This window comes from Solanum lycopersicum, chromosome 2, assembly GCF_036512215.1.
Source record: "Solanum lycopersicum chromosome 2, SLM_r2.1".
NCBI lineage: Eukaryota > Viridiplantae > Streptophyta > Magnoliopsida > Solanales > Solanaceae > Solanum > Solanum lycopersicum.
In genome coordinates this window covers 59,473,764-59,497,940 of record NC_090801.1, presented here as the reverse complement: position 1 = coordinate 59,497,940, position 24,177 = coordinate 59,473,764, and the positions used below count along the sequence as shown (strand labels likewise).

General features: G+C 36.8%; 1 protein-coding gene across 2 annotated transcripts; it reads left to right on the top strand.

Moving 5' to 3' along the window:
* The first annotated feature begins 246 nt into the window (after positions 1 to 246).
* On the top strand, positions 247 to 24,129 carry LOC101263666 (protein MOR1). Of its 2 annotated transcripts, none has more exons than XM_010318422.4 (54): positions 247 to 768; positions 926 to 1,031; positions 1,123 to 1,246; positions 5,057 to 5,136; positions 5,218 to 5,395; positions 5,487 to 5,551; positions 7,010 to 7,092; positions 8,102 to 8,187; positions 8,356 to 8,469; positions 9,569 to 9,688; positions 9,931 to 10,033; positions 10,708 to 10,844; positions 11,794 to 11,859; positions 11,954 to 12,071; positions 12,177 to 12,217; positions 13,083 to 13,154; positions 13,236 to 13,340; positions 13,454 to 13,559; positions 14,573 to 14,685; positions 14,781 to 14,868; positions 14,982 to 15,082; positions 15,217 to 15,324; positions 15,417 to 15,522; positions 15,600 to 15,679; positions 15,750 to 15,896; positions 15,976 to 16,051; positions 16,145 to 16,269; positions 16,350 to 16,460; positions 16,539 to 16,688; positions 16,804 to 16,878; positions 16,976 to 17,057; positions 17,181 to 17,302; positions 17,381 to 17,482; positions 17,556 to 17,630; positions 17,712 to 17,807; positions 17,885 to 17,986; positions 18,098 to 18,199; positions 18,646 to 18,828; positions 18,901 to 19,012; positions 19,196 to 19,272; positions 19,496 to 19,575; positions 19,945 to 20,007; positions 20,098 to 20,224; positions 20,939 to 21,061; positions 21,148 to 21,225; positions 21,366 to 21,524; positions 21,624 to 21,782; positions 22,029 to 22,126; positions 22,231 to 22,387; positions 22,472 to 22,585; positions 22,714 to 22,806; positions 22,899 to 22,970; positions 23,053 to 23,335; positions 23,453 to 24,129. In XM_010318422.4, exons 1-54 carry the CDS (start codon positions 609 to 611, stop codon positions 23,716 to 23,718), a joined length of 6,069 nt encoding a protein of 2,022 aa, XP_010316724.1. In that variant the 5' UTR covers positions 247 to 608; the 3' UTR covers positions 23,719 to 24,129. The 2 variants fall into 2 exon arrangements, with proteins under 2 accessions (XP_010316724.1, XP_004232834.1); XM_004232786.5 differs by having other exon boundaries at positions 22,711 to 22,806.
* The last annotated feature ends 48 nt before the right edge of the window (positions 24,130 to 24,177 follow it).

Genomic DNA, 24,177 nt, shown 5'->3' with positions numbered 1-24,177 from the left:
AACTATTTGAAATAAAAAGTATTTGAATATATTTTAAAATAGTAAATTAATAATCTTTTTTTGCTTATGAAGGAAGCTTTTTATTTTTTTTAATAAAATTTATTTGAGATATTGATTGAAGCAACAACAATTGTGATGGCGTATATAAAAAATTAAAATTCTTTTGACTTTAAAATTTCTACATTCAAAATATTTTTTTTATGTGAATCTAAATATTATTTATAATTATTGTAAAAATAATGAGATGGTGAAAAATATTACTTTCGTTTTACTCACACAATACACGCTCCTTCCTCTGAGGGTGGTTCTTTTTCCATTGAAGCGTAAAACATAAATTAGCCCCTTCTCCTCTTTCTCTCTCTTCTCTGTGTTTTGTTTTTTGAAAGGAGAAAGATAAAAGGTATTATCGCACTCGATTGCAACCCATATTTCCCCAAACTCGCCGGCACTCGGCTGAGACCAAAACGACAAACGAAGAAGCAGAAATTAAGCCCAAAACGACCGCTTCCTCTTTATCCGGGCGGTTCTCCGATCGGTGTATATCAATCTGAATAAACACCGAGAAATTCATATACATTTTCGAAACTTCTGTGCATTTATAGGTAACAATGTCGGAAGATGAGAAGTTGTTGAAAGAGGCAAAGAAATTGCCATGGGATGAGAGGTTAGCGCACAAGAACTGGAAGGTACGAAATGACGCTAACATTGACCTTGCCGCCGTCTGCGACTCCATTACTGATCCCAAGGACCCGCGCCTACGTGAATTTGGTGAGTATTTACTTCAGTTAGGGTTTTGATTTCGTTAGATCTGGATTACTTTGCCTACGATCTCATTTATGGCGATCTATATGTTTTGTGTATGTAATGTGATTGTATTTGTTAATAGATTTTCATTTTTGAATGTTTTTCTTTTTGGAATTTTCAGGTCCTTTTTTTAGGAAGGCTGTAGCAGATTCAAATGCGCCAGTTCAGGATAAAGCTCTTGATGCTTTGATTTGTTACTTGAAAGCTGCTGATTCTGATGCTGGGAGGTAAAACTTTATTTAGTTACTTTATATTTAATTCTGTTTAGTTGTTGTTGTGTTGGTTAATTTTTTTGCTGTGTTTTTGGATGATGACTAGATATGCCAAAGAAGTATGTGATGCAATAGTGGCTAAATGCTTAACGGGAAGGCCGAAGACAGTGGAGAAGGCACAGATGGTGTTTCTGCTTTGGATAGAGTTGGAGGCTGTTGAGGCATTCTTGGTATGTTTTAATCAAAATGCTATGCATTTCCCAAATACTTGGTAGTTACTCGTGTTCACTTCTAGTCGTTAATCAAAATGCTATGCATTTCCCAAATGTCTTCCATGGTTTTGCTCACTTCTAGGCGTTATTGAGTTGAAGTAAAATAGCAAACAATCTGGAAGTAATTGTTTTGGCAATTGAAAATTCTTTCAGAAAGCTATTCTTTTTATTGTTTACTTCATGCAACATCAATGCTATTGTCTTGTATACTACTGAAACTTATTTGAATCACATTTCGTGCCAGAGAAGTCACCTTTTCGCTACTTAGCTGGAAAAGTTATTGACGATATATTTACCACTTTGTATGAGAGTTCAGTGGCGTGTTATTTGTACTCTGTGCTATTAATTGTTAGAAAAATCTAAAATGTTTAATCATTGTGAAGTGTAGAAAGTGGATTGATATGCTAACGGGCTATTAGCATTGACTCAAGCTTTGTGTGACTGTAGCATATCTGGTGGTTAAAGAATACAGTTAGAAGGACTCCACAGAAATATTTTAATTTTGATGTCTTCCTAAATGGCGTGTACAATATTATTAGTAAATTAAGGATGTCACATTGAAATACCCAAGTGATGGAAATAACAAATAGGAACACATTCAGTTGTTGTTAAGCACTTTTACTTGGGAGTTGTTTGGTGTGAGGGATAAAATAAATAGTCTTGGGACAATAAATAGTCGTGGGATAATATTTTGGTGTCTTGTTTGGTTGCCATGTTTGGAATAACTTATTCCACCATTTATGCCATAGTGATGAGCTAAGTTATCCCATATACATGGTGGGATGGGATGACTGAGACAACTTGTTCCCAACCAAACAACACCTTAGTCTCTTAAGTAGTCAGTGCTTGTGATTACTTTGGGTTTAGGCTAAATTGAATATAATTGATTATTAGAGGATATATTCTGAGGGAGTGAATCTAGCTCTAAAGACGTTGTTTAGTGCCTTTTTCTCCTTCAAGACTGGTGATAGGGTCGATAACAGCTGTTCTATGGTCTTTTCATCACCACGTGATATCTGAAACCGTCACTGTATAAGTGGAAGACTTTCTTGTGGACTTCTTTTCTAAGAAGACAAACTCTTTTTGCTTATGCAAGTTGACGGTTATCATTTTGTATAAAATCCATTTATATTCTTTCTTTTAAAATCATACACTTTTAGAGTTGTACTTGGAGGGTAAGAAGATGGACACTGGGCAAAGTTTAACTAGTACGGAGTGTCCATGCTTCAAATTCATTACATAGGATAGTGACTAAAATTTTAACTCCGTAATTCTGTTGGCAAAAAGTCATGAGTGAACAATTCTTTAGAATAAAAGTCATGACTCAGGATAAATGAACAAGTAGACATGTTAATTTGAAATAAGGAATTACATAATTGCTACTCTACTTTATACGTACTAAGATTATACTGTTTCAGTCTTAGTGATAAGGTGTACCATAAATACATAAGTTTATCGACTTAAAGATTGCCTTTTAGTGTCTTATCTAAGCTTTGATAATTGATATAGAGGATCTTGTTGTTGTGTCATCGGAAGTAGAGATTTTACCACTGATCCTATTGTAACAAAGTGAGCATTCATTTTCCATTTTTGTTCCTAATGAATGTAAGCCTATTTTTGGGCTACTTTTGTTATAAGAACAATGTGCCACGCTACGCTAGCTCTCTTCTCATCAGGGTCGGATACAGTGTTGATGTTATTGCTCATCCGAGCCGTGTTAAAGAAGTCACTAGGTGCACTGCAAAATTTTGAAATCATTCCTAAAGTTGGGAAAGCAAACCAGACAGGCATGGTTCTGTAGTCAAAGAAACTTCGTCACTTCTTGCCCAATAATTTTGTTTCTGACTTTGTTTATACGTTCAATAAATATCTACGTTCAATAAATATCCAGCAGTTAAAATAATAGATTTCAAACCTATTAAATCAAATGTGCTATGGTAGATTCTGGAATTCGTACCCATGAAGTTCAAATCTTTGGCCCACTTTTCTGGAGCCAGTCTTCATTTGCGCTCCTCTTTTGTGTGAAAAGAAGTCTCAGAAGTGAAATGTTGAAACATGTATTAGTCATTGCTTGAAAAGAAGTCTCAGAAATGAGTTGTTGAAACATGTATTAGTCATTGTTTTAAGACCAAATAAACGAATTAAAAATGCCACAAGGTCCCTGGGGCTTGAAGCGGAAAATGAAAATTGAAGCGCATATTTTTTGAAGTGAGTGTACAGATAATTAAAAGATAGCAAACATGTATGAATTTAGTGCTATAGTATTCACATTACATTACAATTAAAATTACAAATTTCATCTGATTTGTAATAATGCTCATATCTATCCTTGATTTAAAAAAGTTCATGTCTAACTCCTTAATATTGAGATTCAAAGAACTGATTGCTTCTAGGTTGGATCATTTTGCGTTTGAAACACACTTCTCTGAAGTGCATGGCTTCAGCCTTCACCCTTGAGAAAATAGTGATATCCCCTCCTTCGCATTGAACACGAAGTTGATGACCTTTTTTTTGAAAGACGTTGGTATTAGTTACACTACACATTGCACGTCCTTAGACCCTTTAAAATGTATTTTTTCTCCTTGACTTTTAAACATAGTTAGTTTTAGCAGTCTTGTTCTTCTTTTCTCATATTAAGCTACATTATTTTACCAGTGTTGTCAAAGGCGAGCAGACACAGACATGTTGAGTGCTTCACTTCACTTTATGGCGCCCTTCAATATCGTCATCAAAACTCTAAAACATACTTCTTATTGTCAATGAGTGCCATCATGAACATGCGACACTACACAATTGATACTTCACTTTTCATAATTTTTTTAATTTTCTTGTCCGTATGAGTTATTCATTTTATTATGGTTAATATCTTGGACTATGCATACATATTTATATTGTTTCTCCCTTTTCGCTGTTTTTTATTAGAGCCCATCCTTCATTTGTGTTTTGCGCATTACGCCTCAAAGACTTGGAGCTTTTTTGCATTTTTGATAACAATGCATTTTACCGATTCTCATCAGTAAACATGCGAGTTGAAACTTGCCATTTTATTTGGGATTCTGGAATCTTCATCCAAACGAAATTGGAAGTAATATATGTCAGGTGAAAGTGCTGAAGGAGGTCATAATAATTACTTCAGATGGAAAGATAAGTTGATAACTTCTCATATGACATGTGAAAGAGTTACTTTGGAGAACCAATTGCAATGGTTACCTTGTAATGATTCCAATATGATGCTTGGGAAACTAATAACTGCTTTAACAGATATTTCCATGAGTACAGTCAACCTGTAGGTGATTTTATTAGTTCACTACAAGGTCTATCGTGAACAACCTCTCTACCCCGCAAAGGTAGGGGTAAGATTTTGGATATACTTACCCTCCTTGACTCCACTTGTGGGGTTACACTGGGTGTGTTGTTATTATTTTTTTGAAACTAAGTTAGTCCATTAAGCATCAAACAAATTGTTTTAAGTTGTAGTTGTGTTTATTATGTTTTTCCAAATTAAAAATTTGGAAGGTTCTCAGAAGTTGTGAGTTGCTTTCAAGTGCTAATCTGCTATTAGCTAATGACAAGATATTGTGTTGGAACAGTTTTCTTCAGACGATTGAACAGTCTTTGAGCTATATGCTTTATAATAATTTTATCTTCTCTCCACTTGAATAATAACTACATTTTGCATTCTTTTTGTGTATTTCTTGATTTTTCTTCCAGCCCCCTGGCTATAAATTTTATTAGTTTCCTTTCTCACCAATATGGTTTGTGGTTTAGGATGCTATGGAGAAAGCAATTAAAAATAAAGTAGCCAAAGCTGTGGTTCCTGCAATAGATGTCATGTTTCAGGCTTTGAGGTTTGTGAATATCTGTGTTCACATGTTAGATTCGTCTTGTTAGTTACTAGTTGGATTATGACACTTTACCAATATGAATAGTGAATTTGGGACAAAGATTGTTCCACCAAAAAGAATCTTGAAGATGCTGCCTGAACTATTTGACCATCAAGATCAGAATGTTCGTGCTTCATCTAAGGGGCTGACACTGGAGCTCTGCCGCTGGATTGGAAAAGATCCTGTGAAATCTATATTGTTTGAGAAAATGCGTGATACTATGGTAAACTGCTATCTTGGAAACTTCTGATGTTTTTATGGTGTGTTTTGGATGAATCTTCACCTTACCTTTCTCTTTCTTTCTTCTTCTTAAGAAAAAAGAATTGGAAGCTGAGCTTGTCAATGTTTCAGGGACTGCCAAGCCAACACGCAAAATAAGGTATTTTCTCCAATCTGACAATTTTTTTTTTCTCATACCATAGCAATAATCCAAGAAAGGTGCATTATTTGTGCTGAAGTCATGGTTCTTCTGATTCATTTCTTTATGTGTGGGCGTAGAGTCTTTGCTTGGTCATCTTGTTGAGGACAAAGGTCATTCATTTAGGTTACAGGGGCTTGATAAAGAGACAGATTGCGCCTCACCTCTATGATTTTGAAAATATAAAGAGCTTGAAGGATCTGTTTGCTCAAGTCTTCTGTGTGGTTCTTCTACCATAGCCGGTGGAAGAAAGACGGACTAGGAATTCCACTTTGAATTATCTAGAATGATCCCATATAGTAGGCCTGCATGACATAGCTACATGGAAAAACTGTGTATGCTCATCAAGAGCACTCAAATAGATGGTTGTTTATTTCAGTCTGATATTTATTGTCTTTAGTCAGAGCTTGATGTCTCTGGTGGATTCTCTTTGCTGTGTTTGGTGTCTGATTACTAACTGCATTGGAAGTTGACTTTGCTAAAATTGAAATTGATATATTTTTCTTTGAATGACGCCTGGATAGAAAATGTTATGGTCATGGGGAAGGTTGGGAGGGCATTGCAGGTGGAGATGATAGAAGTGACGTTATTAGAAATGGAGAAATGCCTGTGGACTTTGACGAAACAGGATATGAAGCTTTAGGTTGAGGAAATGGAGTCTTTGCTATCTTTGAGGATTAGTTGGATACCTGCGGATTCCAAATTCCTTATTAGGGTTTTAAGAAGAGATGATCGGGGTTTTGTTTTCCATTTAAATGTTATGAGCACCCTACTTTTGGAATTCTATAAATGTTTAATTGTGTATACCTTATCTATTTCTGTATCCAACTTGTCTTACTTGCTGCTTGCTTGTACAACATTTTCTGCACTTGTGTATTTTGTGGATTGTGAAAGGGACACATGCAGTATTGACTAGTGGAATGTACTCACAGTAACTATCTATTTCTGTATCCAACTTGTCTTTCTTGCTTGCTTGTAAAACATTTTCTGTACTTGTGTATTTTGTGGATTGTGAAAGGATACATGCAGTATTGACTAGTAGAATGTACAATCTTTGTTGATGGAAGAATGGAAACATTTGTATCACAATGTAACCAGACTTGGCTGTCTCCTGCAAGTTTTATTTTTTATCTAGCTAAATATGTACCTGTTAATAAATATTCTCGTTAAACATGCCGGCTTTGCTATGTTAGGTTTGATGTTGATTGACCTGATAAAAAAGGTTTGATATTAATTGAATATTTTTCATTCTAATGATCTGAGCTGCTATGTGAGATCACCTAATGATTTTCAGTCAAGACCATTCTACTTGTGCATATCTATTTCTGCATAACTGTTCATCACCATGATAAGCAACATTTTTTGGTGAAGGTAAATAGCAACATTGTGTGAAACTTTTATTTTTTTATTTATTATCAGATCTGAGCAGGACAAAGAGCCGGAACAGGAAGCAGTTTCTGAGGCTGTTGCCTCTGGCCCTTCTGACGAATCCGCTGCAGACAGTATGTAACTTAACTGAAGATTCCTTATCCATTTGAATCAATATTTCTACATAAGTCAAGAATCTTCTAGCACACCATGCTAGTAAACAATATGTATAATTAGGGTATGTGGCTCAACCACAATCATATTTGAGTCGGTGCAGCTCTCTACACAAAGGGGAATTCTTGATTTACACTTGAAAAGAGATCTCGTTAATAATCACATTCAGTATTATGGAATGTTCTCATATTTCTTTCATGCCCAAATAAGACAAATAGATTGGTATGCTTCTCCAAGATGCCTTACTTTTGTTGCGTATCTTCTGCAGTCTCCTACTTGACTTTTGCGGCACCTACTGTGTTAGCAATTTTTTTGGTTGAGAAAAAGACACATGCCTTGTTAACATTAAAGAATGAATGGTCATATCTGTGACATGCCGACTAGTTGCATGGGTAGTTATGGGGGACAGTTCTTTTTGTAATTTTGGTTCTGTGGAGGGGAAGGCATTAGAGAACTTTTGATGGGGTGAATTAAATTTTGAGAGTCGAAAGTTCTTATTTCTTTCCAACTTGCGTAGAAAGTTAGTTGACTAGATTTTTGGAGGCGGCTAATGTATTTCCAAGCTTCATCCTTGTAAATAACTAAATATCATACCATAATATCTTGAAAACTAGGGAGAAAAGCCAACATAAGTGCTATGTAACTTTGCCTATAATTCTTAGGCAACTAGGGAGAACTCACCTGAAAATACATATTAAAGAAAAACATTAAGTCACAATGTCACAGTTGATGATTTGTCTTCTCCCCCATAATCCGGCTCCTCTTCTTTAAAGCGATCCATATCACCATTTTGTTTGGCTTAGTTGCTGTTTTGCTGGTTCTATTGTCAATATGGAAACAAAGTGCATATAATTTAATAAAATCCGGGAATTGCAGCTAATTACACTAATTTAATGTTTGAAATTTTTCTTAATCTGAAAATTTTTATTGCTGTTTGAATTATTCCCTTGACACACCATCTTCTTTCAGTTCCACAGGAGATAGATGAGTATGACCTTGTGGATCCTGTTGACATTTTGACCCCTCTGGAGAAGACCGGTTTTTGGGAAGGAGTGGTCAGTATTTCCTCTTATTCTTTTAGGCGTCCTGTTTATTTTATTGCATCAAACTGTTAGGGTTTTCTTATGTTTAAAGTTCTGCGGCATCCTGTTACTGTGACAAATTTCTTTAGGAGCGACAAGACATATTCATTCATTGATTTGTTTTTCAATTGATTTTTGTAGAAAGCAACGAAGTGGTCAGAGCGTAAAGAGGCTGTTGCAGAGCTAACAAAACTTGCATCTACAAAGAAAATCGCACCTGGTGATTTTGCAGAAATATGCAGGACACTTAAGAAGGTTTGTAATTTTATTCTCCTTGGTTAAAGAAATTGATCGCTTAGATGATGCAGAGTTTGTGGTGGCTAGCTGTCAATGATTCTTAAATTTGATTATTGACCAGTAATTATTTCTTGTTGATTGGGAAGTACAGAAAGATAAGTATGATAGGTTTAAAGAATAAAAACATTGCTGAGTGCCTGTCTTATATTTTGGGGCTCTTTGTACACTATGGCATCACTGGTGGTGAAACCAGTGGTGCTTGTTAAGTATCCCACATCAGTGGAAGTACAGAAAGATAAGTATGATAGGATTCAAGAATAAAAACATTGCTGAGTGCCTGTCTTATACTTATGGGGCTCTTTGTACACTATGGCATCACTGGTGGTGAAACCAGTGGTGCTTGTTAAGTATCCCACATCAGTGGAAGTAATTGATTGTTGTCTCCTTATATTGCCTTGGGCATTCCTCGTCTCATTTAGCTTTTAGGTTGAGTTAGTCCCAAGGTCCATTTTTTAACAGTGCTAACCATGAGCTAGTCTACAAGCTTGGATGGAACCCTTTTAATTTCTTTCTGATGTTCATCTCGCATCTCCTCACAAATTAAATGGTTCTAGCTGAATTTGTATGAGCACGGGCTCTTTATATTTCGCCTAATATGTTCATGGATGTCTATTTTCGCATCAATGAAGTGAATTGAAGCTTATGCTTGTGCATGGTGAGCAGTATTTTGTTCGCTAAGTGTTGCTTCACTTACAGTTCCATGATGTTGGTTGTGGTGTTACCAACTGTTTCCATGGGCTTCTGTAAACCCATGAAGAGTTCTCTTTCTCTTTTACTTTATATTCTTACTTTTTAGTTTCTGTGGAACTGTTATTCTGATTCTCTCTTTCTGTATTTTTCTGTTTGCGGTGTCTTGACCACATTGTTGTAATCTATCTCAAGTTTCTACTATCTTGATTTCAATAATTTCTTTTTGTAAGAATTGTTTGTTTGTGGTATTATATTGATGACTAATTAGTTCTTGTTTATTTATTTTTAGCTTTCACATTGGTCATGCACACATATGGTCATGCACCGTCTTTCAGTACAAATTGACTGTTGTCTTGTGACTTTGCAGCTCATCACAGATGTAAATATTGCCGTGGCAGTTGAAGCCATCCAGGCTATCGGAAATCTTGCGAGGGGATTGAGAACACATTTTTCAGGAAGCTCCCGCTTCTTGTTGCCGATATTATTGGTAAGCATTTGGCTTTAAGACGAGCATCTTTCTTTGTTATATACTTGGAGCATGTGTATCTCTATTTTTGTCAGGGGAGTGGGGACTGGTCAGCCTCAATTCACTTTCTTCACACCATGTGAATCTTATGACTACCACTCATTTTGACATAGAATAATCTCTTTTGAGTTGAACTATTTCATACTTAAATTAGAATAATGTCTTTATTATATTTCTCTTTTGCATGTTCTTTTTCTTTATAGGAAAAACTGAAAGAGAAAAAACCAACCCTTACAGATGCACTTACTCAAACACTCCAGGCGATGCACAAATCCGGGTGCTTAAATCTTGCTGATATTGTTGAAGGCAGGTTCCCATTTTCAATTCGGATAAGCCATCTACATCTGTTGCAAATATTTTTCAGATACTGCAATTGTTAATGTAAATTTAAGCAGTCATGTGTTGCTACTCTATGTCCATAGTGATAATTTAATCCCCTTCTGTATCCGATTCCTAGACTTTTAGCTTGAAAGAACTTTATTGAATTTATCATGTCTTACATTGTGAAGCTGACAAACATCTAAGCATGCATCTTGTTTGTCTTTACTGGCTTTGTGCAAGATTTACAAAATAGTAACCTTTGACATATGCTATTCAAGTTATTAATATCTTGCTTTTGTCCACAATTTGACTGAACAATATTCAAATATGTCTAAGTGTGAATAAGATTTTGATCCCTGGGGTGCTGCTTGAGTCCAAGACACAGCATCGATGATGCAACAGTATGGCGGCCTCTACTGTTTAACGTTACCTAGATAGGTGGCATCTAAGGAACCCCTTGGGTTACTGCTTATTTCTTAGTTTGTTAAATTGCCTTGGGATTTTTCAGAAGGGCTTGTAGTAATATGTAGTTACTAAATTGCCTGTGTTTTTGTGTTGGAGGTGTGTCTTATGTGTTGTCCTTAGCCTTGTATGTTGTTTTCACTAAAGTAAAACATTGTATTTGAAAAAATACCTAACTTGTTTTTATATTTTTGCAGATGTCAAGACTGCCACGAAAAATAAAGTACCTCTAGTTCGATCTCTGACTTTAAATTGGGTGACATTTTGCATTGAGACAAGCAGCAAAGCTGTTATTTTAAAAGCACATAAGGAATATGTTCCCATTTGCATGGAGGTTAGTTTGATCGTTGCCATGTACTTTTTTTCTTATAGTGATCCTTTTTCTTTTGATATTTTAATGTTTGTATCGTGCATACCCAAAAATCATCCACTCTCCGTCCCAAGTTGGGGATACCCTTTCCGTTCTAGTCTATCCCAAAAAGAAGATTACCTCTCTATATTTAGAAATAATGTAACCTAAAACTTCCCCTTTTACACTTAGTAAGATGAGTTATAGCCATTACTAATATCTATGACTTGTTTTAGACCACAAGTTTCAAAAAGTTTTTCCTCTTTTTAAAATTTTGTGCCCAGTCAAGCAACATGGCATAAATTGGAAATGAGGGAGTATTAAACTTTGTTTTGGGAGTACACTTGTATTTGCTGGTATTCTGCTGGTGTTATATAATTGCTGTATTTTAAATCACGCTAGAAAAGATTGTGGTTCGTCACAAATTTTTGTGAAGGCAAAACCGTTTAGAGACTTGAATGAGATTCGTCTATATACCGTTATACTTGGTACAAAATTCTCTGGTTCTTATCGTTTTTTAGAAATGGCCTAGGATGTTTAGCATGCAATGAAAATTCAGTGCTTGTTTAGCTAGGTACAATACCTAATGTGGTCTAGCTCTTCCTAGGGCCCCGTGAGAGTGGGAACTTAGTTTACCAGGCTTTCCGCTTTAATATGTTTAGACTGTTGTTGAAATGTTTGAAAATAAAGTTAGTGGGTATAAAAGAGCATCTTCAAATCCCAAATAACATGAATTTGCCAATTTTTGTTAATTGGAAAATTGAATGTTGAGGTGAACCTGCACATCTTGCGCTGAGATAGCTCTTTTTGAACCTCTTGATAGTATCTTACTCTCTCAGATTATTTACTACGTGCCTATATTTGCTTCTTTTGCATGGATGCTATATTAATGATACTTTTTTTTAATCATTATTATTATGATATTGTTCTACAGAGCCTGAATGATGGAACTCCAGATGTTAGAGATGCTGCTTTTTCAGCCTTGGCAGCTGTGGCCAAGGTACTTATGCCTGTGAATGTTTCTCTCTATTTGTATAGCTTCTCACTCAACTTCTCTATTGACAACTGTTGCTATGTTTTTCTTTCTGCATCAGTCGGTTGGCATGAGACCTCTGGAGAAGTCGTTGGAGAAATTAGATGATGTTAGAAAGAAGAAGTTATCTGAAATGATTGGGGGGTCTGATGGTGGTCCACCTGCTGCATTCACCTCTGGTTTGAAATTCTTCTAATTTTTCATGTTTTCCGTTGTATATGCTGTATTATCTATTTATTGCTAACATGTTCTGTCTTATCATGCTCGATTGTATATACTACCAGGTGCAGTCCCATCGTCTGGAGGAATTGCTTCTTCCACTCAGGTGACTTGTCTTTCTTTTAGCATACTGATCAATTCTATCTAAATAAAGTATGCTACATAGGCCTATTTGAGTTATTCTGGGAGAATGTGGGCAAACGTTTTTGTTTTACTTTACCACACTTGTGAATATATTCTCCCAAATTACTGTTGACTTATTTCTTCTTACTACAGCTTGGTGTAATTGCATTTAGACAATGATTGGTACTAAATTTTTTTGTTCCTAGCTACTTGGAGTAGTTTAGAGAAACTGTTATTATTGTCATTAGAGTCGTATTCTAGCTGATCCAACACTTTGTATGACTTGCGATTGCCAACATTATTAGTTCGTTTTGTTTTCCTTTAAAAGATTTTAGGGTAATCTAATATTTGAAGTGATCTGTCCATGTCAGTCTTAGGTTGATTTTTTGTTGATATCTGTTTCCAGTTAATTTTCAGGTAACTTTTGGTCTATGTTCTTCAGTTTTAAGCATATTAAATTTGCTCATCTTTAATTAGTCTGTAATAGGACCCTTCGGGGTGACCCAGTGGTTTGGGCTTGGGACTTCCATGTTGGAGGTCTCAAGTTCGAAACCCCTTGCCAGTGAAAGCAAGGGGTTTGTCTTCTGGGTCGAGCTCGTTGCACCAGGTTTGCTTAGTGCGGAATACCTCTCCTATGTGGTTTGCAAGCTATTGCATAAGCGGGGGTTTTACCCTGTGCGCAGCCGAAGGGTAGCGGCTGCGGGTTTCCCTTGTCATAAAAAAAAATTAGTCTGTAATAGGTGTTAGCAACCAGAGTAAAAACCATAGCACTCCATTTTGTAATGATGTAGTATTACAAAATATTTCCTTTTGAGCCAAAAAGATATCTTGTTCTTTTTTTCTTGTAGGCTTCAAGTGGATCACTTATTAAGAGGTCTGCAGCGAGCATGCTGAGTGGAAAGAAGCCTGTCCAAGCCGCTGTGAGTTTTGCTTTCTTTTTCTACCACAATGATCTTTCTTTTTGTCTTTCTTCTTACTCATTTTTGTGATATGATTCTCAGCCTCCTAGTAAGAAAGGGACATCTGCAAAATCTGGTACAAGTAAGAAGGGTGATGGAACTTCTCAGTTAAAAGCATCTAAGTCTGTTGAAGTTGAAGATGTTGAGGTGAGGGCTATTATTTTGTTTGAACTTTAACTTTTGGCTTAGAATCCTTTCACCATTCTTGATACTGTGAAAAACACACATAATTAATGAGTTAATTTTTGATATATGAACAGCCCACAGAGATGAGTCTTGAAGAAATTGAAAGTAAGTTAGGGTCCCTTATACAGACGGAGACGATTACTCAGTTGAAGAGTGCTGTGTGGAAAGAGAGGCTTGAAGGTTTGTTCCTTTTTTTTTTTTGGTCTTTTTGTGCTTATTTAAGATGAGTTCATGGGCTCCCCTCCCTCCAAAAAAGGGAAGACAGAAGAATTGATGCAGAGAACTTACAGAGTATTCAGCTGAGCGTATCTACTATATTTTGTAGCTTCGATCCACGTAGTTTCAGCATCTGTTGTTACAGTAGGCTCATCGATAATGTTGTGGTCACTACTTGTTTTATGTCCTCTTGCTTGTGTCAATTCTTTGAAACTAGGGGAATGCCGTGTCACCTGTCTTTATTAACCCTTATAAAGTGAGTGATATTTGATCCTCTTCTTATTTTATAACCTTCTACCAGAATTTGTACTATAAAACATGTATGTATTCCCATAGATAGCATGCGATCCCCATGTCAGTTAGCATGCATCCACGTAAAATGTGGATCCTCTTTTGGGAACTTTCAGTTCCTCGAATGTTGCCACATTTTACTTGTTTTTGTAGCATTTCTTTTTGTTTAATTTAATTTGCTAGTTTTCTCTATTTGTCCCTGCCTTAGCTGCGCGGACTATTCAATTTTGTTGCCGCACCCATGTCGGATTCATAAAAAATACACTACTTTTGGCGAATCCAACATGCACCCGTTGACATTTTTGTAGAGTCCGAGCAACATAGGTTCCATCAGTTTCCTGCTTTTAGACCTGATGTGGAAACATCTTAAGGGCCTGTTTGGATGGACTTATAAGAAGTAACTTATAAGTTAAAAGTTATAAGTAGAGATACCCCACTTTTGGCTTTTGACCTTTTTTTTAAAAATAGTTTTTTTTGGCCTAAAAGTGAGAGCTTAAAAGCACTTCTTAACCTTTCCAAATACCTCCAAAATTTAAAAAAGTGCTTAAGAGTCAAAAGTAACTAGAAATAAGCTTAATCCAAACGGGCACTACGAATGTAATATACTTTTCAATGTATTTCTTTTCACCTCTGTTCATTTCGTTTTGGTTTGAAAGTTGATAATATTTCTCTGCTATCATATGCAGCTATTAATTCATTCAAAGAACAGGTTGAAGCGCTACAAGTGCTTGACCCTTCAGTGGAGATTTTGGTCCGTCTTCTCTGTGCTGTTCCTGGTTGGAGTGAAAAGAATGTCCAGGTTTTTCTCTTTTGCCTGAAGTGAACATAGTTAAGATGATTGATCTGGAAAGTCACTCGTTTTCTTTGCTCTTGTCAATATATATCGAAGTGCAGGTCCAACAGCAGGTTATTGATGTAATTTCCCACATTGCTTCAACTGCTTCAAAATACCCAAAGAAATGTGTTGTGCTTTGCATTCAAGGTCTCTTTTTTTCCCCCCTTTATTCTTCCACTTAGTTGCATCATCCTACCATGTAATTCTTTGTTGTTATTATTTTTTTTGGCTGATTTTAAGTTCAAATCCATTTTTGTCAGGTGTGAGTGAAAGGGTTGCTGACATTAAGACTCGTGCTCAGTCCATGAAATGTCTAACTACGTTTTGTGAAGCTGTGGGCCCAGGGTTTATTTTTGAGAGAGTAAGTAAAGTTTGTACATGCATTATTTTTAATTTTAACTTCATGTTATGAAATACTAATATTTGGATGTTGTTATTGAAGTACGACTTATCTATACTTTCATGATACTAATATTTGTATCTGTTTTGTTTTAGCTGTATAAAATTATGAAAGAGCACAAGAACCCTAAGGTTCTTAGTGAAGGCATATTGTGGATGATTACTGCAGTGGATGACTTTGGTGTTTCACTGCTTAAACTAAAGGTATTCTGAGCTTGTAAAAATCTGAATTCGCTCAAGATTAGCGCACAATTTTAGGTCGGCTTAATCTTTGAAAATGGGTGTTATTCCTGTAGGATTTAATTGATTTCTGCAAAGATACTGGCTTGCAATCCAGTGCCCCTGCCACAAGGAATGCAACCATTAAACTTATTGGCACTTTACACAAGTTTGTCGGTCCAGGTGAGCGGTCTTCTTGGAAATTCTTACATGCCTTTTAGGTTATTGCTGGGGCTGAAATTTACTTATTGTTTTTACAGATATCAAAGGGTTCTTGTCAGATGTAAAACCTGCTCTTGTTAGTGCACTTGATGCAGAATATGAAAAAAATCCATTTGAGGTATATTCTGATGCCTTCGACATTTCGTCCTTGTGACTAGTGGCTTTAACTTCATCTCCATTGTATGTAGGGGACATCTGCAGTCCCAAAGAAGACTGTGAAGGTATCAGATACCCCTTCCTTGTCTAGCGGTGGGCTTGATAGTCTTCCACGCGAAGATATTAGTGGAAAGATAACTCCTGCTTTGCTCAAGGGATTGGAAAGTTCTGACTGGAAGGTACCTACCTCAATTGTTATCGATGTTTCAGCAATTGGTGTCTTAATAGTACTGCTATAATTCTTATATTGAATTTCAGGCTCGCTTAGAATCTATTGAAACTGTAAATAAGATATTGGAAGAAGCCAATAAGCGCATTCAGCCTACTGGAACTGGTACGGTGTTCTTACTGTGCTGTAAGTGATTATCTTGAAATAGTTCCTGCGCGCATTTGAAGGTCACTTCATTTCCCCCCTTTTTCTGTGCAGGAGAGTTGTTTGGTGCTCTTAGGGGTCGTCTATATGACAGCAACAAGAATTTAATCATGGCCACTTTGTCAACTTTTGGTGGTGTTGCTTCTGCTATGGGACCGGCAGTTGAGAAGTCAAGCAAGGTTCAAGTTGTTCAGAACCTAAAGGTTTTTTCTCTGTATTTTTTCTTGTTATTGATTATCCAATAATGTTTTCATTGCAGGGGATTCTGTTGGACATATTGAAATGTCTTGGTGACAATAAAAAGCACATGAGAGAGTGCACTTTGAATACATTAGATTCATGGCTTGCTGCTGTTCATCTTGACAAAATGGTTTCCACCTCTCCAGTTCTGTGCTATGTTTTAGTTTTGGTTAGCATTGTTCACCCCATTCACAATCATGTTATGTAGGTACCATACATTACTACTGCGCTAACTGATGCCAAACTTGGTGCGGAAGGCCGCAAAGATCTCTTTGATTGGTTGTCCAAACAACTTACTGGAATGAAAGAATTTCCTGATGCTGTACATCTTCTAAAGCCCGTAGCCTCTGCTATGACGGTAAATTGATGGCTCTTGCACTAATCGTCTAGTCTCTGGCATATAATCTTTGCCTTCTCTTATTAGACCTAATTGTCTATGTTGTGCACTAAAGTGATTGCGTTCTTTATGTTAGGACAAATCAGCTGATGTTCGGAAAGCAGCAGAAGCATGCTTTGGAGAACTTGTTAGAGTGTGCGGGCAGGAGACGGTATATGAGCTTTAAGTAGTTTTGAGTTATTTCTGCTTGTCCACCAATTATTTGCTTGACATCTCTTTCTTTTTTGTTGCGTTACTCTCTGATGTAGGTGAGCAAGAACTTGAAAGATATTCAAGGACCTGCTTTAGCTATTGTTGTTGAACGATTGAGACCATATGGGGTACTTCAAGGTATACTTTACTCTGTGTTCTAACTTAATGTTTTCGTTGTCATCCACTTGTGATGGTATCTCTGCACAATCTATCATTTCATCTTTGGTTTATGTGATTGCAATAATTATTGTTGCTTATCAGAAACCTCTGATCTGGGAAGAACAACTTCCACTGGGACAACATCGAAGGTGGGGTCAAAGATAGGAAAATCCACTGGTCCTGCTGATCGTGCTTCTAGGCATGGAAACAGAGCTGGTGCTTCGGTATGTTTCTATGTGATTAAATGACTGCAGGCAGAAGGCTGAAGTAATGATTTTTCTTCCTTTAATTTGTTTCTCTAGAGAGTTATTCCTGCAAGGAGCTCAAGGCAAGAGACCCTAATGTCTGTTCAGGACATTAGTATCCAGTCACAAGCTTTGATAAATGTCAAGGACTCAAACAAGGTATGTCTATATTTCAGGAAATACTATATTTGTGTTATTTGTTCAGTGATGGTATGACCAAATACACTTGCAGGGTGACAGAGAGAGAATAGTTGTGCGCAGATTTAAGTTTGAAGAGCCACGATTGGAACAGATTCAAGATCTTGAGGTTTCTGGAAGATTCATTTAATGAACCTTAATACTTGTAGTCTTCATTTGATTGATGAATCTCATTAACCTTTAATTGCAGACTGACCTGATGAAGTACTTCAGAGAGGATTTGCATCGGAGGCTTCTCAGTACAGACTTCAAGAAACAAGTTGATGGAATAGAGATGCTGCAAAAGGTGCTTTTATTATTAGATCAACCTTCTTTTGGGAATCAATTGACTATCATCAACCATATTACGTTTGCTCATTTCAGGTGCTTCCATCAATTGGGAAGGAATTAATTGAAGTTCTTGATATAGTACTGAGATGGTTTGTCCTGAGGTTCTGCGAATCAAACACTTCCTGCATATTAAAGGTTTGTTCCTATTCCTTTTATTTGTCCTTTTCCTTAATGCTATCATGTTATTTTAGCTCTATTGCTTTCTTCCCAGTAGTCATTCTAGTACTTCACTGTGATATTTCTCAGGTTCTGGAATTCCTGCCTGAGCTTTTTGAGATGTTAAGGAATGAGGGATACATGATGACTGAAGCTGAAGCTGCCATTTTCCTTCCTTGTTTGGTTGAGAAGGTACTTCTCCATTGATCTCTTTTACTACAAATTGTTGTGAAATTGTGATGTTCTGTATGCTTGATCTTTGAAGCTCATAGGTCTATATGGGCTCTCCTTTGCTATTTCCATAATTTTGTATATTCATTTGTGATTTCTCGTAGCATTTCCCTTTGGGCTGTTCCTATTGTATTTAATCTTAGACATGTATATATAAACATATATGCCTGTAAATTTGGCATGCTGCCTTTTCTGGTATTGACTTGCCTTCAAATGACATGCTGTGTAGATGTTTGGTTTTTATTCTAGTCTGACATTATTTCCTTGTTTTCTTTAGTTGCGTGTTTTGCGTGTCGTAGTAGTTTAGTCATATTATATTCAGTTCTTGGTATGGGTTGATCAGAGAGGTTGTAACAGTTTTATTTAATATTAGTTAACCTGTCTCATACTCCTTTCAATCTTTTCAGTCTGGCCATAACATTGAAAAAGTGCGAGAAAAAATGCGAGAGCTAACTAAGCAAATCATCCAAGCATATTCTGCTGCAAAGACTTTTCCTTACATTTTGGAAGGCTTACGATCAAGGAGCAATCGAACTCGTATAGAATGTGCTGACCTTGTTGGCTACTTACTGGATAATCATGAAGCTGAGGTAAATATCTGAGTTATTGATCTTCTCATTTCTAGGGGTTGCTAAATCCTCTTCTGTCCTTCCTGGTGATAGATTGGTGGACAATTGAAATCCTTGCAAGTTGTTGCAAGTTTAACAGCAGAACGAGATGGTGAAACTAGGAAGGCTGCTTTGAATACTTTGGCTATTGGCTATAAGATTCTTGGTGAGTGTTTATGTTCTGTGAGGTTCTTAGTTATGAATGCTGGTGTAAGGTTGACGGGTTTCCGGTTTTAGATTCCATGAGCCCTTGGCATGTGTGTTTGACCTTCTGGAATATGTTTTTCCAGTGAACTGGATAAATGACAGCAGTTTGGATGAAAAAGTATCTTAATTAAATGTCTTTCAGGTGATGACATTTGGAAATATCTTGGAAAGCTGACAGAGGCTCAAAGAAGCATGTTAGATGATAGATTCAAGTGGAAGGTTGCTAAACGTTTCTGCTCATTGTTTTTGCTTTATTTTCTTGCATATCTTGCCGAGGGTATTTTGGAAACAGCCTCTACCTCCATGAGGTAGGGGTAAGATTCACATACAATTTACTCTCCCCAGATCCCACGTTGTGGGATTTCACTGGGTATGTTGTTGTTGCCTTGCATCTTTTGTTCCCTTACCTTTCTCACAACCTTGGGTACTAACTTTTTTCCAGGCAAGAGAGATGGACAAAAGAAGAGAGGGCAAACCTGGTGAAGCTAGGGCTGCTTTAAGGCGTTCAGTGAGGGATAACGGGTATGTGTTTATTTGCTTATACTTGGATCGTCCTGTTCTTAGGATGTAGAAATTTTCAACTAGGCAAGAAACATCTTTTGTAGCGTATTGAGTTACCACTTCCCCTGGGATTGTAAATCCAACCTATAGGTTAGTCAGCTGTCCAGGACCTGGATTATAATTATATTATACTTTGCTGTCTAACTTACAAGTGGACGGTCTTCGTTTGAGTTCTAATTTGTCTTTACATTTGGTTTCAATGAAAAAAATATATTCAAAGGTAGAATACCACATATATTTGTGCTGTCGTTCTGTGTTTTGAACACTGGTTGAGCTCAAATTTTATGTTACTTTCGTCGTTGACACTGGATATTTTTGGTTGATCTTTAGGACTGATCTGGCAGAGCCGAGCGGTGAAGTTTCACGGTCGACAGCTGGCCCAATCTTAAATAGGTGACCTAGAGATCCTTGCATTTTTTTCTCCTACCAAACTGAATATGAGTTGCTAATTTATTTCTTTGTATGTTTATCTCTTCTTTCCAGGGATATATATAACAATACAGAGCTTCCCATGGAAAGAAATGTGAATCTACGGCCAGTTGCCGGTACAATTGGTCCATCAGACTGGAATGAAGCTCTTGATATTATATCATATGATTCTCCCGAGCAGGTTGTTTCCCATTTTCCTTTTCATGGATTAGGATTTACTCTCATCTTAATCCCTTGTCATACCCCGTGTTTATAGCAATGAAGGATTATATAAGCTTAAGTACTTCATACAAGTTCCATAAGTGGTATTCCACTCTTCCCCATCCTCTCCGGCACACCCATAGCTCCTGTCTCCACCCCCACCTTTAGTGTTTCCAGATTATCTGTTAATAACTTTGAAACAATATTTTCTGCTTACTTACTGAACACCAGAAAAAAAAGTAAGAAATCCATTTAGTTCCAAGAAAACATTTTCCACTGCGATGTTTTTCACACCCTGAACTATATTGGGTGATCCAAATGATTGCCAAAAAGTTAACACGATCCACAATGTTTGTGTTTTTGCTTAAGAATATGAATGGTTTTTGTCCCCATTGAAATATAGAATTTGGATCCCTAATTAGACTACTGGAGTTTTTTCTTTCTTCTTTGATTTTGGGGATAAATTTTCATTGCTAAATTTGTTACGAGTTTATCAAAAAAATGCATAAGTTGTCTAAATTTAGAACAACGTATGTTGCACAATTTTTCATAGCTGGTTATGGGTTCATCTTTGTGTTTGTATGTGTGTCTATGTCTTGGTTTTTCTGCTTCTATGGATATTAAAGAGATTAAAGAGGATGGAGGGTAACTGTCAATGATTCACTGATGCCATCATTTCTTTCGCTTGTTGCAGTCTGTTGAAGGAATGAAAGTTGTGTGCCATTTGTTGGCCCTAGCAACCAATGATCCTGAAGGCAGTGCCATGGATGAAATTGTCAAAGATGCAGATAGGCTTGTTTCCTGCTTAGCAAATAAGGTGCGATATGATTCATCTTTTGTTTAACTAACTCGTTGTTGTCTGTGTATATGCTTCAAAATGCTGATCTTCTAGATTTACTACAGGTAGCAAAAACTTTTGACTTCAGTCTGATGGGTGCATCTTCAAGATCTTGCAAATATGTTCTTAACACACTCATGCAGGCATGTGTTTATCCAATTTCTATTAATTCTGCAACAACTTTATTGTTTCCTTGTATATGTGATCATCAAGTATTTGTAAAATTGTTGGTCTCTCACGTATTTGGAAATATCTCAATTTCTGGCTGTTTCCTTGTTTGCAGACATTTCAGAATAAAACGCTTTCTCATGCTGTAAAGGAGCGTACCCTAGATATCCTCATTACTGAACTTTTGCTTTGGCTTCTTGATGAGAGAGTACCCCGCATGGATGATGGCAGTCAGCTCTTGAAAGCGTTGAATGTTCTGATGCTAAAAATCTTGGTACTTCTGCTTCTGATATTGCATTAAAGATTGCAGTTTATGTTTATTTTAGCTAGCTTGTCCTGATTTTGTTCTATCTATTTTTGGTCACTAATATAGGACAATGCTGATAGAACATCCTCCTTCGTTGTGCTGATTAATCTATTACGACCTTTGGACCCATCAAGGTGGCCATCTCCAGCAACAAATGAATCTCTTGTCATAAGAAATCAGAAGTTCTCTGATTTGGTCGTCAAATGTCTTATAAAACTTACAAAGGTAATTTTTCTCACTTTTTGTTACTACAGTATTGGATCTTTTAAGATTGTGATGACTAGCAATTCTTAAGCTGTATTTACGTTTTTATGCAAATATGTTTGTCTGCCTCGTTTTCTCTCTTTGTTCAATGTGGTGTGGTAAGTTTCTATACAAGCTCTCCCATTTTGCAGTAGTAGTGTAGTGGACATGTTTCTTTCTTGAAGGTTGATACTGTGACTGTTAAACTCTTGCTTTCATAATTTATAGGTTCTTCAAAGCACCATATATGATGTTGACCTTGATCGCATCCTTCAGAGTATTCACATTTACCTGCAAGAATTAGGAATGGAAGAGATCAGGAGGAGGTAGCTTTCAATTAGATTTGAGATTTTTCTTCTTTGGGTATGCACTTTAACATGGATTAATCAGCTATTTTCTTTCCTAATTCTTGTCTTATAAATACTGAAAGAGCGGGAGCCGATGATAAACCTTTAAGAATGGTGAAAACTGTGCTGCATGAACTTGTCAAGCTTCGTGGTACTGCCATAAAAGGTCATCTGTCCATGGTGCCAATCGACATGCAACCACCTCCAATTATTCTTGCCTACATTGATCTTAACCTTCAGGTTATGCAACTTTTAACTGCCATGTTGCTTTTTCTGCGCTAGTAATTCATGTGGAGTTCCCAATTGATGTTAATAATCTTTCAGACCTTGGCCGCTGCAAGGATGTTGACTCCGTCTGTACCTGGCCAAACTCACTGGGGTGATTCTGCAGCAAATAATCCAGCACCAGCAACACATAATGCAGATGCTCAGTTGAAGGTATAATGTGTGGCCTTTCTTTTCTAGCTTGTTTTTTCTTTCAAAAGTGAACTTTCCGTTGCAATATAATTTTGTTGCATCTTACTTGTGAATAACAATGTAGTGTTATGTTGTGTGTTTTACAGCAGGAACTTGCTGCCATATTTAAGAAGATTGGTGACAAGCAAACCTGCACAATTGGTCTTTATGAGTTATACCGGATCACACAATTGTATCCCAAGGTACAATGCTTTATCCTTTTTAGTGTCAACTTATTTCCTTGCCTTCAAAACTGAACTTCTTCTTGTAACACATTTTGTCCAATCTGTATTAGGTTGATATATTTGCTCAGCTGCAAAATGCTAGTGAGGCATTCCGAACATATATTAGAGATGGTCTAGCCCAGGTGTGCATTGGACCTCTGTGTACGACACATTTATAGATTTGTAGTCACTAGTCATGGAATAACTGTTCGCATGAAATTGCAGATGGAAAAGAATGCTGCGGCTGGAAGGACTCCTTCTAGTGTACCCATGCCAACTCCTCCTCCGTCTTCACTAAACCTGTCTTCTCCCAAATTTGGTCCTTTATCTCCTGTAAATACCAACCCATTGAATGATGCAAAATCTGTAAACAATAAAATTGAACCATCACACTTTAGTTTGCCACCGTCGTATGGCGAAGATGATAGAGGTGGTAATGCTCTCCCCTCAAGAGGACTATCATCTGAACATTTGGAGTTGCAGAGAAATGATAGATTGCCTTCTGGAGGTACACATGTGCCAGGCTATTTCTATTTTAGCCTTTGTGTTTTTCTTTCTTTTTTCATCTTTGATATATTAACTGTTCACTTCAAACGTCAGTTACAAAATAGTTTTTTTGATGCAGTTACTAGTGGAACACTAGAAGCGATCCGCGAAAGAATGAAAAGTATTTCATTAGCTACTACCGTGGGGAATGCGGACCCAAGTAATAGACCACTGATGTCCATGAATGGTAACATCAGTCACGTGGTGTCAAATCACGGTCCTGGCACTGAACATTCTAGTGTTGAAAATACCATTCAGAGTGGGGTTCTTCCCATGGATGAGAAGGCACTTTCAGGGCTCCAGGCACGAATGGAGAGGCTGAAGAGTGGATCTATGGAATTCTAGGTATTTTTTGGAGGCATTTCCCAGTGAACTTGCATTATAAGATGCTTTGTGTTTGCCGAGAAACACCTTGAACATTTATATTGCAGTCGTCAGCTCATGTCTGATTACAAGTGGAAAGAAAGGAAAGTTCGTCAAGTGTTGCCTGCCATCTCAATTTTATGGGACAGAATCTTTGTGTTCTTGAGATCTCGTAGATAATGTACCATAATGGTTTTTTTCCGGCAGGGTTAGCTGTATATTTTTGTAGAGATATCTACTGATTTGATTTGGTCTAATTTAATTGAGAGGCTCTCGTGTGTTTCGAAATCGTATGTCATGCCTCAATTGATAGCTAGATTCCGGCTAGATAGTTGAAACTGTTGTAAGCTGTATGATAGCTCTTCAATGTTGAAATCTTCCTATTTTCACGTTTGATTCCGACTCCTTAGTGGAATACAATATAAAGTATAGCTATATTAC

Coding starts and splice junctions, on each gene's coding strand:
- LOC101263666 (XM_004232786.5), top strand. CDS start 609: ATGTCGGAAGATGAGAAGTTGTTGAAAGAGGCAAAGAAATTGCCATGG. Junction 11,860..11,953: donor CCTTGGCAGCTGTGGCCAAG/GTACTTATGCCT, acceptor TTTCTGCATCAG/TCGGTTGGCATGAGACCTCT. Junction 20,225..20,938: donor CATATGATTCTCCCGAGCAG/GTTGTTTCCCAT, acceptor CGCTTGTTGCAG/TCTGTTGAAGGAATGAAAGT.